This window comes from Ostrea edulis, chromosome 9 (genome assembly GCF_947568905.1).
Source record: "Ostrea edulis chromosome 9, xbOstEdul1.1, whole genome shotgun sequence".
Lineage (NCBI taxonomy): Eukaryota > Metazoa > Mollusca > Bivalvia > Ostreida > Ostreidae > Ostrea > Ostrea edulis.
In genome coordinates, this window is record NC_079172.1 from 11216318 (window position 1) to 11231529 (window position 15212).

The 15212-nt window shown below is 33.8% G+C and overlaps 1 protein-coding gene across 1 annotated transcript; it reads right to left on the reverse strand.

Moving 5' to 3' along the window:
- Positions 1–1139: 1139 nt before the first annotated feature.
- Positions 1140–15176, reverse strand: LOC125659500 (very long-chain specific acyl-CoA dehydrogenase, mitochondrial-like). The gene is made up of 19 exons (XM_048891180.2): positions 15020–15176; positions 13615–13681; positions 12301–12373; positions 11463–11527; positions 11208–11316; positions 9783–9877; positions 9359–9490; positions 8821–8934; positions 8626–8711; positions 8387–8481; positions 7791–7894; positions 7259–7450; positions 6799–6861; positions 6562–6663; positions 5624–5721; positions 5297–5363; positions 5118–5190; positions 2818–2966; positions 1140–2465 (listed from the first exon to the last, which is right to left on the reverse strand). The coding sequence occupies exons 1-19, from the start codon at positions 15079–15081 to the stop codon at positions 2325–2327; spliced, it is 1887 nt and encodes a 628-aa protein (XP_048747137.2). The 5' UTR covers positions 15082–15176; the 3' UTR covers positions 1140–2324.
- Positions 15177–15212: the final 36 nt, after the last annotated feature.

A 15212-nucleotide genomic window follows, 5' to 3' on the forward strand; every position in this document is an offset into this window, starting at 1 on the left:
CTTGAGAAAACTGTGACAGAAATTTTTTTGCTGTAAAAAATTCTAAGTCCCGGCAAACAGGAAGTTAATAAGCGACAGATTCGAAAATGTCTTACACAATACAGTTGGCCACAGTGATGCTCTGTGCCAAATATCAGGGAGTTGCCCCATGTGGTTCTTGAGAAAACTGTGACAGAAATTTTTTGTGACGACGACGCCAAGCGACGGATAGTGATCCCTATATGTCGCCACTGCGTAACGCAGGCGACACAATTAATTGCCTGTTAACATGTACATGCCCCCCGAGGGCCCTTGATTGGTGAATAAACTATATTATTATAATGTTTATGTGTAAAACATTTAAATAATATCTTCTTTAGAGCTATTGATATTAAATTGAAAGGAAATGTGCATTTAGATGGAGCAGGTAGCCCAGAGTTCTAATGTAGAAGTTATAACGTCATACTCACGAAATGCATGCATTATACAGGGATACTGATTGACTGCACTTCTCAGTTGCCTCAAGGCAGCCATATGTACTAATCATTAACCTTCTATCATTACACATGGTTAATTCACGTGTCTCATAGAGGCAAAACACAACTTACATGTAAGATAAGCATAAAGTTTGGTCAATTGAAAGCGATAGAAAATGCATGTATTTGTGACATTGAATAATAGTAAATTAATGATTTGTTTCTATATTGAACCTTGTTTTGTATATCCCATCTACTCTACGACATTCATATTTAAACATTTGTACACGTGTGAAGTGTTTTGATGCCATGAACACATTAAAATCTAAATTTTATTGTGATGCTTATATATTAAAGTTTGGTCCAAAAAAGACAAATGGTTCTCAAGAAAATTTGTATTTTAGTATTAAATCACTACTTTTTAAATCATGTGGTTTTTTTAAAAAATTATCCCCCTATGATCAAAGGTTATTTCTCTCGATACAGTTGTTTCAAACCTTGGGCCAAAGTATTCAAAGAATACTTTGGCTACAAATTTTACACACAAACTTGATATTAAGTGTAAAACATCTGATGGCTATATCTGAACTGTATCTTAGGTGTGTAAACAAAGCATATATAGATTGCTCCCATGCAATTATCAAAATATAACAAATCCCTCTATCAAGTGACAACATATTACAATCTACATGTAAGAAAATTTATTAACACCATTTCAAATTGTATACAACTGATACAGAACCAAATACTAGTATCCATATTTAACTCTTTGGGTCTACATGCATTCAAACATAGCCTATATCTACAATTCATATACTAAGTGTTGCTTTTGTTCCTTGTGCACATAAGCAAATAAAAAAAAAAAATTAAAACATTTAACATTCTGTTAGTGCTTTTGAACAGTGTGTATTTCAAGAATTGTTTGAGTGACAGGACCTTGCTTGATAAAATGACAGCAAGGTTAAACAACACAGAAAAGATTGACCATATATTACAAATTGCATTGCTGAGCATTGCAGATACATGTACACGTACTTCTACAGAATCTCTAAAGCGGAAGACACGTGCACATCCTCTGTACACGAGATTCACACACTGACTCCTCAATCATGTTGTCCAATAAATAAAACTTGATCTATAACGGCAAGTAAAATAATATGCATACAAAAATTTGATTCCCTATTAACATAAATATTATCCGACATTAACTGATATGTTATTTAATTTGTACCTTTTCTTCTTTCCGAAAAAAGAAGTAAAATCACTTATCATTATCTTTTGAAAGAAAAAAAAAAAATGTTACAGAGTATCTTATAAACCATTATGTTCAAGACTATAGTTTACAAATGATCTGAAAACTAGAATTCACAGAAATGAAAGAAAACATCAGATACAAATAATTTTACACCGGTCTTCTACTGAATGAAAAATCATTTGTCTCCTGCAATAGACATAATTCTTATCACAGATAATTCTCAAGATCTACCAATACACAAATATATACAAAACAGAATTCATGCAGAATGTCTACAGATGAAGTATGACGAGGTAATATTAATAAATCACAACTCATTATATGCCAAGATATTTCAGTAACAGAGATGTAATATCTAATCAGTTTGTGCACTCTGCAAAGAGGGCTTCATTATTCTATGCCTTCAGTGATTCATAAAAAAGGTGACAAAAAATTGTTCCAAGGTCTGAAATAATTGTATTTTCACTCCAAGAACTATTCCAATGAATTTGTTAAGGCCAGTTGTCCATCATGGCTAATGCAAGAGGCGTAAACATTGGTTAAAAAAACAATAAAAAGTGTTGTGCTGATTTTTCATCTCCGTTGTTCGTAAGAAACCCTTTATAAGAAACCCTTTAGAATCCTAATGGGTGTCTTTGTAAGAGACCTCCATTTGCCACAACATCTTTGGAAATCCTCTCCAACCCAACAAAGTTTTCCTTTTCGCCTTTTGTTGCATGACATGCCTGTAGATTGGTGTCAATTCTAGCTTTGGCCTGTAAAAAGCATAAACTGAGTCAAAGTACTGTAAACGTACTTTTTTCCACGGGTTCATATGTCCGCGGAATCACAATTTCTGTTTATTCCGCGGATAGAAAATTGGGCGGATTTCTTAGATTGCCACTTAATGTCTTTCATTTACTTTAAGTACACTGGGATAAATTTCCGCGGAAAATTTGTGACCGCGTACATTGCGTAAATTAATACAGCGCGGAAAAAAGTACTTCTACAGTATATACATTGGAGTTTGGAAACACAATCTATCAGCTTTGGATTTTTGAAGGTGTACATATGAATGTAATAAACAAGCTTTGCCTGCAGATGCAATGATTTTATTCATGTACTTGCCTCATTACAGAAGATTTTGGTGATTGTAGCCTCGTGGTCAGCTGAACTGTGACCTTCTTTCAGTGACCTTGAAGCTCTGGACAGGACAGAAACCATGCCATAAATATCAATTGCTGAGTCTGCTACCCTCTTCAAAAGGAATTGCTGGTCTGAAAAAGTGCATTTATTCATGATCACTTACATATACAAGGTGTAGATAAAATCACAGGGGTTTGCTCCCATTAAAAAAATGAGCAAGTCCATATAATATAATTGAGTAGAATTATCTCGGTATCCAACTATTCAATGACGCCAAAATAAGTCGAATCAAAATTCCCAGCAATAAAAAGCAGCTGCCTAGGACCAAGTGTTAAAATGTTCTCACATGTTCAAAGTAAAAAAAACCCTGATAAATCAGAATTGGCCCCACAATGGCACCTGATGGATTGACAGATCTGATGAATCAATGGTTTGACAAATGAACATTTCAAGGAAACTTTATAGCAATTATAAGCCATAGAAAGTGCTTCCAGACCGATGGGCAGACAAATAGAAATCTGAAAATTGAATGGGGGTCTTTCTCTGCCTAATTGGAGTAAGTTATATTATGTATAAATAAAATTTACAAAAAGCTTCTAATGTAAATCCAACTTATCAAGTGCCACAGAAAAAGCTATACCTTAATAATATCAAAAATTCTAGGTCCCATAACTCCATAATGACAAAGCTGATATAATATTTGAAAATTGAAAGGGACCTTCCTCTGCCTAATCCAAGTGCATGTATCATGCATAAAATTTATGAAAATCTTTCTTACGAAACTTAAGTTGTCACATGCCATAGGAAGTGCTGATGGACAGACGGATGGACGGACAGAGTGATTAATATTGGGCATATGGTGGAGCCCTAATCAAGTCCTCATCAAACATTTTGCACATTAATGGTCTATTAAAAATCATTTCAACATTCTGATATGAAGATAAATGCAATGTGGCATAAGATGACTTTACTCTTGAGTGTTTACCTATGACATTCATTTATACATAAAAATATTTATAAAATTTGAAAAGTTTCAAAAAGCTCATAGTTAAAGCAGTTACTTTCATTTCAATGTGTACATTGTATACACAATTTGGAGGTGTGATAATTTCAAGGTGTTCTCAAATGTGCATACACATTACTATTATAACACCTTCCAAAACAAAAAATGTCTTCTTCATTACTACATAGTGATCATTCAAAATGAAGCTCATGTGCCACATCACTCACCTAAACATTGAAGTTTTCATAATAAACATATGCATTCACTGAATAACAATACATGTACATCAGTATAGTTGCACATCAAGCTTTTTCCTATTTACTGGTACACTAAACTATATACCCTTTTAAAGGTTAATAGGTATGGTATTGGTAGTTAGGTGTATCATTGTTTTGGAGGGGTGAGTGTCATAGTTTGATAAAACTTGAATTCATCTACCCTGCATTAGGATGCTTGTACATACAGATTGGACTTATTGTATCCATGTGTTTCTTGTTGATATTCAGAGGATTTTCCAGTATATTCCAGTTGTATGTATACTTTAAACCCCTATTTCAGCCCCATCCTGACTATAGGGGCAAGGTTTGATCTGCGAGTCTGGGTGGCTGCATTTGGACATATAGTAACCCTTGTGGAGGAGATTTCAAGAGAATTTTTCTGACTGTTCCTATATAAAACTTCAAACCCCTTTATGACCTTAACTTGACCCAGGGTTTTTGGTCTTGATTTTACATTTGACAATTTTAGCCCCCTTTTTTAAAAGAATATTTCTATCTATTCCTACAATGTATGTAAAGTCATAAACCATGGGATTATGATTTTTAAAAATAGACTTGGAATATTCAATATACATGTATTAAAATGCTTTTATGCTAATTTTGGATTTTCTGGTCCATTGGTTCTTGTGAAATGTTTTTAAATACCCAATCCTATTTCTAATTTTTCTCCACTTGGTGTAGATGGCATGGAGCTTTATTTGAACAAACTCGAATTTAATGCCTATCACCATGAATGCTTTGTGGTGTTGGGTGAAATTTTGAAGAAGATGAAAATGCATAAAGTTTATGCCAGACAGAAAAAAAAAGATGCACATACACAAACAAACAGATGCAGGACAAAACTTGATCAGAAAAGCTTACTCAAGTCTTTGGCTCCCTTGAGCAATATTGAAATTAAAATCTCTGATAAACTTTCATCTGACCTCAATGTCCCAACATAACCCTAAGATGGGTTAAAATTACTAGAACCACTTTCACGTTGTGTAAACAATACAACTCACTGGTAATGTTTTTCCCATGAGTCATCAGTAGCTGTTCTACAACTGATCCAAATTCACCAACAGCAGCGAAGGTCTGAAATAAAAAGTCAGTTAAACTCCAACATTCTGTAGCACATTGTAACTTTAATATTGACTTGAATAAAAATATGAATGGTCTCTGTTTTATGTAAAATGATTACCTGGTCCGCAGAGCTTGATAGAGAAGGATGAATGTGTGCCTTAGCTCCATTGTCGTCAGTTTTAGACCTACAAAATAAACATGCTTATAACAAACATAATTTATGTGTATTAACGAAATCACCCTTATGAGAGGAAAATAACAGAAAATTTATTGGATATAACGAAGTTTTGTTATAATGAACTGATCCTGGAGGGTCACTATAACCGTATTCCACTGTTGTGTTAACAAAACAGCACTTTATTTCTGGCATTACATGTTTGTCATAAATTTTATTCAATTTTAAGTTTTAATCATTTCTTCATACACTGAGCTAATTTTTACTTACTTCAGTACTTTTTTGCTGCCATACTCCAAGAACATTCCAATATTACCCAAGGGGTTTGACATGGCCTTCTTCAATTCTTTGAGGTAGCTTCCAGCATACTAAAAGACAGATTGTTCAATAGATATAGCTATAAACAGATAGCAGTTAGTCAGGACGATACTTACAATATGTATGTAAATAATATAACTCTGGATTAAACATTTATTTTCTTTTTTTAAACTTTGCCGATTGATTTCTATCAACTGCTCATGCCAGTTCTAAAAACATCAGTAGAGTTGATGAAGAGGTTCAGCTGAGAATATACACAGATCAAGAATCTGGTATGTTAGAATCAGATTAAAATTGTAATTGTATTCAGTATTATTTCCATAACAGTTTAATATCCGCTATTTTCAAATAGCATAGACATGACTGATTTTTTTTTTTTAAATTGCACAAAGAAAGATGTGATAGAATGACCTAACAACCAGGAGTGAATTTAAAGATGTGATAGAATGACAGTGACTTCATTCACTACACAAAATCTGACAAAGTCATTAGAAAAATTAGAATGTCTATCTAAAAAACAACATTAGAATTATTCTACAAAGCCACTGCTTCTGGTAATTGCCTGGCTTCCAGTTAGAGCTACATGTACGAATGCTTCTGGTAATTACCCGGCTTCCAGTTAGAGCTATGAATGCTTCTGATAATTACCTGACTTCCAGTTAGAGCTATGAATGCTTCTGATAATTACCTGGCTTCCAGTTAGAGCTATGAATGCTTCTGATAATTACCTGACTTCCAGTTAGAGCTATGAATGCTTCTGGTAATTACCTGACTTCCAGTTAGAGCTATGAATGCTTCTGATAATTACCTGGCTTCCAGTTAGAGCTATGAATGCTTCTGATAATTACCTGACTTCCAGTTAGAGCTATAAATGCTTGTGGTAATATTACCTGGCTTCCAGTTAGAGCTATGAAAAGTCTTAGAATGTCATTTGTTCCTTCAAAAATTCTGAAAATCCTTAAATCTCTCATCACTCTCTCTAAACCACTATCCTGCAATGGAAGACAAAAGAATCATTTAAACATAACATTAAAGATCTTTATTATCAATTACATACATGTACCAAGAATTCATCAAATTAGAGTAAACTCCAAAATCATGAACACCAGTTCTTGTTTTTCACATACTCTCATATATCCCATTCCTCCCATGATTTGAATTGCCTCATCTGCACAGAACCAAGCAGCTTCCTGTCACAAAAAAAAAGTTGATAGATGTAAGCTGTGTATACTACAACACAATGACAGGCACATGAGATAAGATTCTTGTTATGTCATTTTTATAAGTGAATCTCAAAAACTTCACACACATCACAATAGCCCCACGACAAACTAAGACCATGGCTGTAAGACTTGAATGCATGCCTTACGGCACATTATACAAATATTTTTTAAATATTTGCAAACATAACCCCATATTGACACAAAGGGCAAAGCTTTAAACAAACTCGAATCTTTACAACATCACATTACACACTTGCAATCATTAAAGTTCTGATGAGCTCCTGTTGTCAGAACTACAGACAATCTATACAGTATCAGTTTAATATTCTTTGATATAGTCTTATCTGTGCATGTAAACACGTACTGAAGCATAAATCTTGCTAATGGCAGCCTCTATCTGGAACTCTGTGGATCCTTGATCCATATTGGCAGACAACATATACGCCATAGACTCGGTGACGTACTGCATCATCACCATACGACCAATTTTCTCCTGAATCGCCCCGTAGTTACTAATCAAGTCTCCAAACTGCTTCCTCTGAGAGCCAAATTCAACCTACATGGAAAAAGTTTCAAACATGATTTAAAATACCCTTCTCTTTAATGTTGCAGATTAAACAATTCTGCTGATTTTTACCATTGGAACAGAGAATTTCACACAATGTGATAAAAATAGAAATGCACATACAGTAAAACTTGGTTACAGTGAACACGTTTATACATGTACTGAATTCACGCTTATTATGAAGTAATTTATTTGTTATGAATTCATTGTTTAAAACGAATTATGTTTATAATGAATCTAAATTGTTCGTCCCCAGCACTTTGCTTAAATCGTATTTTACTGTATATTAAAGTTCCGCCTGCACACTGAATTCAATTACAAGCATACTTACGGCTTTCTTGATACAACTTGACATGGTTCCTGACAAGGCAGCTGCCATTCCAAACCTTCCATTGTTCAGAATGTTCATGGCCACCTTGAATCCTCCACCAATTCCTGTACGAAGAAAACACTGTTAACATAAGGGAAACAACTCTCACATGCTTCAACATCTTCGCTAGCCAAGCGTTTTCAGTCCACTCCACTCCCCATAAAATATTCAAAAAGATAAAATATGGGGAGCAGAGTGGACCAAAAACCTTTGGCTAGTGAAGATGATGCTTCAAGTAATGCACAATACTTTCTTCAGCCCCCTCCCCCCCCCCCCCCCCCCCCCCCCCCCCCCCCCCCCTCCCCCCTATTAGTTATATTATACTCTGTAGCATTACAAAATGCAGCTGTAAATTTGCTATAGGTTATTTCCACGGAGCCTTGTCTATATTCATTCTCATACAGTTCTAATGCAAACTTTACTTCTATTCTACATATGTTCTAAGCTGGTAATAAGCATATCTAACTGCAGTTTTAATTTCAGTATTGGGCCTAAAGAAGAAATAGTGAAAATAAAACTGTAATGAAAATAAATCTGTTTATTTGTTTAAAACTGACCTCCCAGGAGATTCTCTACAGGGACCTTGCAATCCTCAAAGTATACCTCCGCCGTGTTGGAGGCTTTAATCCCCATCTTCTTTTCAGGGGGTCCACTGTGATGAACAAAGAATAAACGTAACAAATGTGTTCAACAGTTCTTCTTCAATTGAATTTGTTGTTTTAAACAAAATTATCTGTTCAAACAAGAAACCTCATTATACTGTAAAATGTACAAAAAGATAAAACAGAAATCGTACTTAGAAACACCTCCATAAGAACGTTCAACAATGAAGGCAGAGACTTTCTCTTTTGTTTCACCAGTTTTCTCATCCTTAACAGGTGTCTGCAACAATAAAATTACACATACAACACAGTAATTATCAGCATGCTTAGTGTTTTTCTTAATGAAGTACAAACTTCTTAATTAAGGAGAATAACACTTGACAACCCACCTTAGCAAACACGGTGAAAATTTCTGCAAGGCCTCCGTTACTGATCCAGATTTTGCTGCCGTTCAGTATGTAATGTTTACCGTCAGGGGAGAGAACTGCTTTTGTTTTGATAGACTGTAACAAAACATAATGGTTTCAAAGGTAAGTGTATCCTGTTTTGCTGATATTATAAACCAACTTTTATTTGCAGCTATTTAACTTTGATTTCCTGATTCATCTGTGGTAAACTGGTTTGTGGCGAGTAATTTTTGCGATCAAGCCTTTTTCGAGTCTATGCCAGACATTTAATGACTGGTTCGCAAATATATGCAATGATGACGTTCTAACGAAATTTTCTCGAATGTGAATAAAAGCTGGTTTACAGTATACGATATAATCATGTAAATGTAGCAGTCAGACTTTTATATCTCCACATGGGTGATTTTTAGATTACACAGAACATAATTCACCCTTGGGCATCAGACTTTAAATATAATATATTGGCTTGCTTACTGACCTACATTTTTAAACTTAAGCGAAACACAACTGAAGAACTTACACTAGCATCTGAACCACTGCCTGGCTCTGTCAAACAAAACGCTGCCACATTTTTGCCACATGCTAGGTCTGGGAGATACTTTTCCTTCTGTTCTTTTGATCCAAACAAAAGAATCCCTTTGAAACCAATGGACTAAAATGAAATGAAGAATAAGGTTTATTGTGCATATTCCTTTAAATTTCACTCTTGATTAGTTGTTTGTTTTACTAGCAGTGAATCAGGGTTTCCTAATAGGGACACATGATCCTTCCCTGGGAGATTGAAATGGCAATAAATTGTGCAGTAAATGTGCATCATATAAAATGGATGTTTATACAAGTGACACGTCACCCTATGTACCATAAATTACTTGATATTTGTGATAATTCTAAAGTTTGTAATGGACAAATAAATTCTTCCAGTGTTTGACTTTTTCTTTACAAACCTGATGAGCACCCAGTGTGATTCCGACACCTAGGTCATGTGACCCAACAATTTCCACCAGACGAGCATACTGAGTGTTTGTCAGGCCAAGTCCACCTATTAATAACAAGTTGAGGTTACACAGGGCTCACATAACTAAAACTATGCATATTCTTTTTTTTCTGAAGGTAACAAAACAAGTCATCTCTCAGTCATTGAATTTTCATGATACAGAAACCAAAATCAAAGTCCATACAGGGAGTCTATCTGCATTTAAGCGTCAATATGGAATCCTTTATGCAGATTTGTATGATTTTTAGGGAAAAGGGAAGTTTGAAGCATATAAATCATTTTGACACCCCTTCCCAAAATCCTGGGCCATAAATATCATAATTCAAGAAGAGAACATTACGGACATCATAACCATGCATTTAATTCATCTCCTATAACTGTGAAAGTAGAGGGGGAAAATAATTTTTTATACATTTTTATTATGTGGCCATATGTGCCCAAGGGCCTGAACCCCTGATAGGAGCAATGAATTTCACAATTTAGTAGAGAGCTTCATGAACATCATAATTATGCATTTAGATTTTCCCAAATATATATGAAGTAGAGAAGAATTCGTTCTAAGATTTGATACATTTCACTATATGGCCATATTGGCCCTACTCAAGGGCTTGAACCCTTGACCTAGCCATGACTTTCACAATTTAGGTAGAGAACTTTATGAACATCATAATCATGCATTTAGTTTTCTCAAATACATATTATGGAAGTGGAGATTTTCTAACATCTAATACATTTTCACTACATGGACATATTGACCCTGACCAACGGCGTGAACCCCTAACCCAGGTGTCATGAATTTAACAATTCTGAATGAGGGCTTCATGGACATCATAACCACGCATTTAGTTTTATGCAAATATATATGGGAGTAGAGAAGAATTTCTAAGACTCATTACTGGTATATGTTAACTATATGGTCATATTGGCCCTACCATAGGGCCTGAACCGCTGACTCTAAGGACACAAATTTCACAATTTTAGTAGAGGGCTTCATGAACATCATATTCATGCATTTAGCTTTTCTTCCACATATGTGGGAGAAGAGAAGAAGAATTTTGAAAATGTGGCCTTATTTAAAGCATATTTGGCCTCACCCATGAAGCCCCAGGGGTGGTAAGGTCATAAATTTCACAAACATTTATATTCCTCTTATCCTAGAGATGCTTCACACCAAAAATGGTAACAAGGCCTTGTAGTTTTCAAAAAGAAGTTAAAAATGGTAAATTGTTAATGGATGACACACACATTGCATGAAAACCAATGGCAATAGGTCACCTGAGAGTCTCGGGTGACCTAAAAATGAAGAAAAAAATTGGTCCTTTATGCTAGTTCAAATACCAGTTTTATTATAACAACTGTGCTATGTATATTTTACCATTATCAATCGGCACTTGCAGACCAAAAGCTCCCATCTCTTTTAATCCCTCCATAACCTTGTCTTCAACTTTCTCAATGCTGTCATTTTTCAGGGGATCATTAACTTCCTACAGAAAATAATTTTTGAACATCACCATAAAAAAAAACCCCAAACCAAACAAATTGCTTTATAAGATATTCTACATTGCAGTCATATACATTGTGAACTTTGCTATCTTAAACACACTTGGTAACAAATAATCAGATATCAAACCTCAAAAAACTTGGCACATGGATCCACAAGCATCTGTAAGGTCTCTTTTTGTTCAGTGTCCAACACTACAAGTACAGGAAGAACATGTAAATTATAAAAACACTACAAGTACAGGAAGAACATGTAAATTATAAATACACTTCAAGTACAGGGAGAACATGTAAATTATAAATACACTACAAGTACAGGAAGAACATGTAAATTATAAATACACTTCAAGTACAGGAAGAACATGTAAATTATAGATACACTACAAGTACAGGAAGAACACATAAATTATAAATACACTACAAGTACAGGAACAACATGTAAATTACAAATACATTTCAAGTACAGGAAGAACACGTAAATTATAAATACACTACAAGTACAGGAACAACATGTAAATTATAAATACACTACAAGTACAGGAACAACATGTAAATTATAAATACACTACAAGTACAGGAACAACATGTAAATTATAAATACACTACAAGTACAGGAACAACATGTAAATTATAAATACACTACAAGTACAGGAACAACATGTAAATTATAAATACACTACAAGTACAGGAAGAACACGTAAATTATAAATACACTACCAGTACAGGAACAACATGTAAATTATAAATACACTACAAGTACAGGAACAACATGTAAATTATAAATACACTACAAGTACAGGAAGAACATGTAAATTATAAATACAAGTACAGGAAGAACATGTAAATTATAAATACACTTCAGCAAGTACTTGTTGACACTGCATGCCAAAAGAAAAAAGAGAAACCAAATTTGAAACTGGAAGATCCACATTGTACATAAATGTATTACCGTTATATCTGAAATTTACCTTCTGGAAAAGGGAAGACTTGATCTGTTTTAACAACTCCTCTGAAAATGTTCATGCCAAAAGACTTGGACTCCTGAAAATATAAATATTTGGAGAAATGACAGTATTTAGGAGAGTTTAGCACATGTAAACATTCAATTATGGATTCACCAGAATATGCTTAGGTGAATGTTATCTCAGACTGTAATATGGCGACTGTATCATCATTGATCTCTTACAAGGTCCATGCAGATGACAAGGTGAAATATATCAAGTACTGAATATATTAGAATGAAATGTGAAAATACAGAGAAAACAACAACAAAAGAAACATGACTGTCATGGACCTGTGTATTCTCATTATACATTTATATCCCAATGTCCATGGAAACTATAAATTGTTTAAATTTCCTTAGTCCAAGGACCATAACTCTACCAAAAGTTATCTGACTAGAACCACATACGAACATGACCAATATTTTTTCATATTACTATATCCCAAATTTCAATTCAAAATGTCCAAGTATGACTGAGATATTGAATGGAAAATGTGAGTTGTTTAAAATTTTCTAAGTCATTGGACAAAGCCAAATCTTATCTGAACAGAAGTGAATAGTAAATTGACCAGTATATTCTCATGAGAAATATCTATATTCCAAATTTCAATTAAAAATATTCATTGATATAATGAGCAGACCCTGTAAATTAATTGAACATTTTTCAAAGTTCAAGTATATCTCTTACAAAATTTATTTGACTGGCATCAAATATGTATTTTCATGATGTTGATTACTATGAATTTCAATTCAAAATGTCCATGTATGACTGAGACAATGAGTAGAAACTGTGAACTGTTTAATATTTTCTATGTCCAAGGGGCATACATTAACTCTGCCAAATATCATCTGATTGGAATAAAAAAAGTAACCCAATTATTCTCATGATAAATCCATACTCCAAATTTCAATTCAAAATGTCCATGTAAGACGGAGATAATGTGCAGAACTCTGAATTGTTAAAAAAAATTCCTTAGTCCAGGGGGCACAACCTTGTCAAAAATTATTCAAGAACTCAACCTGGATATTATATTCCAAATTTCACGTTAAACATGTGCATATTTAGCAAAGATAATGAACAATTACTCAGAAACTGAATTATAACAGAATGATTGAAGGACAAATAAACAGAAAAGGGTAACACTATATGTGTATATGCCCCAGCCATTTCATGGTGGGGACATAAAAATCATTTGTGTATTACTAGCCAAACAGTAAGAACTCAGATAACCCCGTACTGTAAGTGTAAGTAGTAAGACCTCAGACAACTCAGTATTACCTTTGTCTGTCCTGAGGAGGCCTTGGTTTCATCTGTCTTTTTCTGAGCTGCTGCTGAACTAGCATATCTAATCAAATAAACAAAATATCTTAAAATACTCATTGGATAATTGTACATTTTACATAATTAATTTGAGAAAATTACATGAAATTGGGTGAAATAAAACAAAAAAGATAAAATTCCAACATAAATATTTATAGCTAAAAAAAAAAAAAGCACTTTGAATAATGTTCTAGTTTCATAAAAAAAAGCTGTATATGTCATAACAAAGTGTGGTTGTTTTTTAAAGTTGGCAATCTGAGCAGAATTTTGCTTGTATAATATAAAAAAAATTATATGACAATTTCTGGCAAATCATAAAAAAATATCAATTGGTATTAACAAAGTACTGGTCTATTTAATGCAAGGGGAAAATGGTGATTTTCTAATAATAAATATGCACATTTTTGAAGGAGTGACATTTATAAATTTGGATGTGCTCAGGGAAAAGTGATACTAGAAACATCATGGAAGAAGAGGATTTGTTTATCCCTGTCTGACCCCCCCCCCCCCCCCCCCCCTAATCTCTGGATATTGTTCACCCAACAACCTACAGGCTGTCCACACTTTGCATTGCCATATTATTCTTTACTTTCTAAATTCAGTTTGCCATATCATGTGATCATAAATATTTTTTATACATATAGGTTGTTCATGAATACTTTCTAATCCGACCAAGTTAACTTGTATAATTTACATAAAGTGTGTAACTGATAAAAAACACACATATTTATTTTTTAAATATAAATATGACACTTTTAAAAAGCTTTAAGTGATACAGAAATATGAATATTAAACTCACTTGATTTATGTTATAATTGTGTTAAATGGGCTTTATTTTGACGCAATACAACAGAAGATCATCAATGTTAGTTATGGTAAAACTGATCGGCAATCTAATTAAAATCAAACCTTCACTAGCTCTTTTTTAATTTGATTGTCATAACATTCAAAATAAATAAGAGTGGTTAAATGTTTGATTTTATAATCAGACTAAAACTGGGGATTTTCTGGGATGAATTGTTTAACAAAATATATTCCACCTAAATTTACAATGTTAATGATCATGCTTAAGTTTGGGGAGATAAAGAAAAAAGTGTGTCCAATCCCAATGTAAATGTTCTAGGTACTGTACAAACAAATATATATGTTCAAAAGCTGCAATAAATTAGATACAATATAGTCTTCAAAGTTTTCAATACTGAAGTTATTTATTATGCTGATCTTTAACAAGAAATAACCAGTGATAACTATAGGTTCAAAGTCCATGCCAAATCTACGTTTCGCGTTTCTACATTTTATTTTAGATCTACTTGCTTCCATGCGATTTTAAAGTTACCTTCAAATTATTATAACTTTGGCCTACCTGAAGCTTCCCAAGACTGATCTCCTCCCGAGCGAGGTAAAAAATGAAGATGTTCTAAGCATTTTTTCTATTTCGTCTGTCTTCACAGTAACCACTGTACCAAAGCTTAGATTTGTGTTTACGAAAGAGGTCGTTCAACGTCCGGTTTTACATGTCATTGACCGCGCATGCGTAATTTCAGTAAAAGGGAGGG

Bases quoted from the DNA above. Each gene is read 5' to 3' on its own strand.
- LOC125659500 (XM_048891180.2), bottom strand. From the start codon at position 15,081: ATGCTTAGAACATCTTCATTTTTTACCTCGCTCGGGAGGAGATCAGTC. The intron at 8,712-8,820 runs GTGGGTTGTCAA...TTATTGTTGCAG, and splicing joins TTTTCACCGTGTTTGCTAAG to ACACCTGTTAAGGATGAGAA. The intron at 5,191-5,296 runs GTAATCATTTTA...TTTTTATTTCAG, and splicing joins TATCAAGCTCTGCGGACCAG to ACCTTCGCTGCTGTTGGTGA.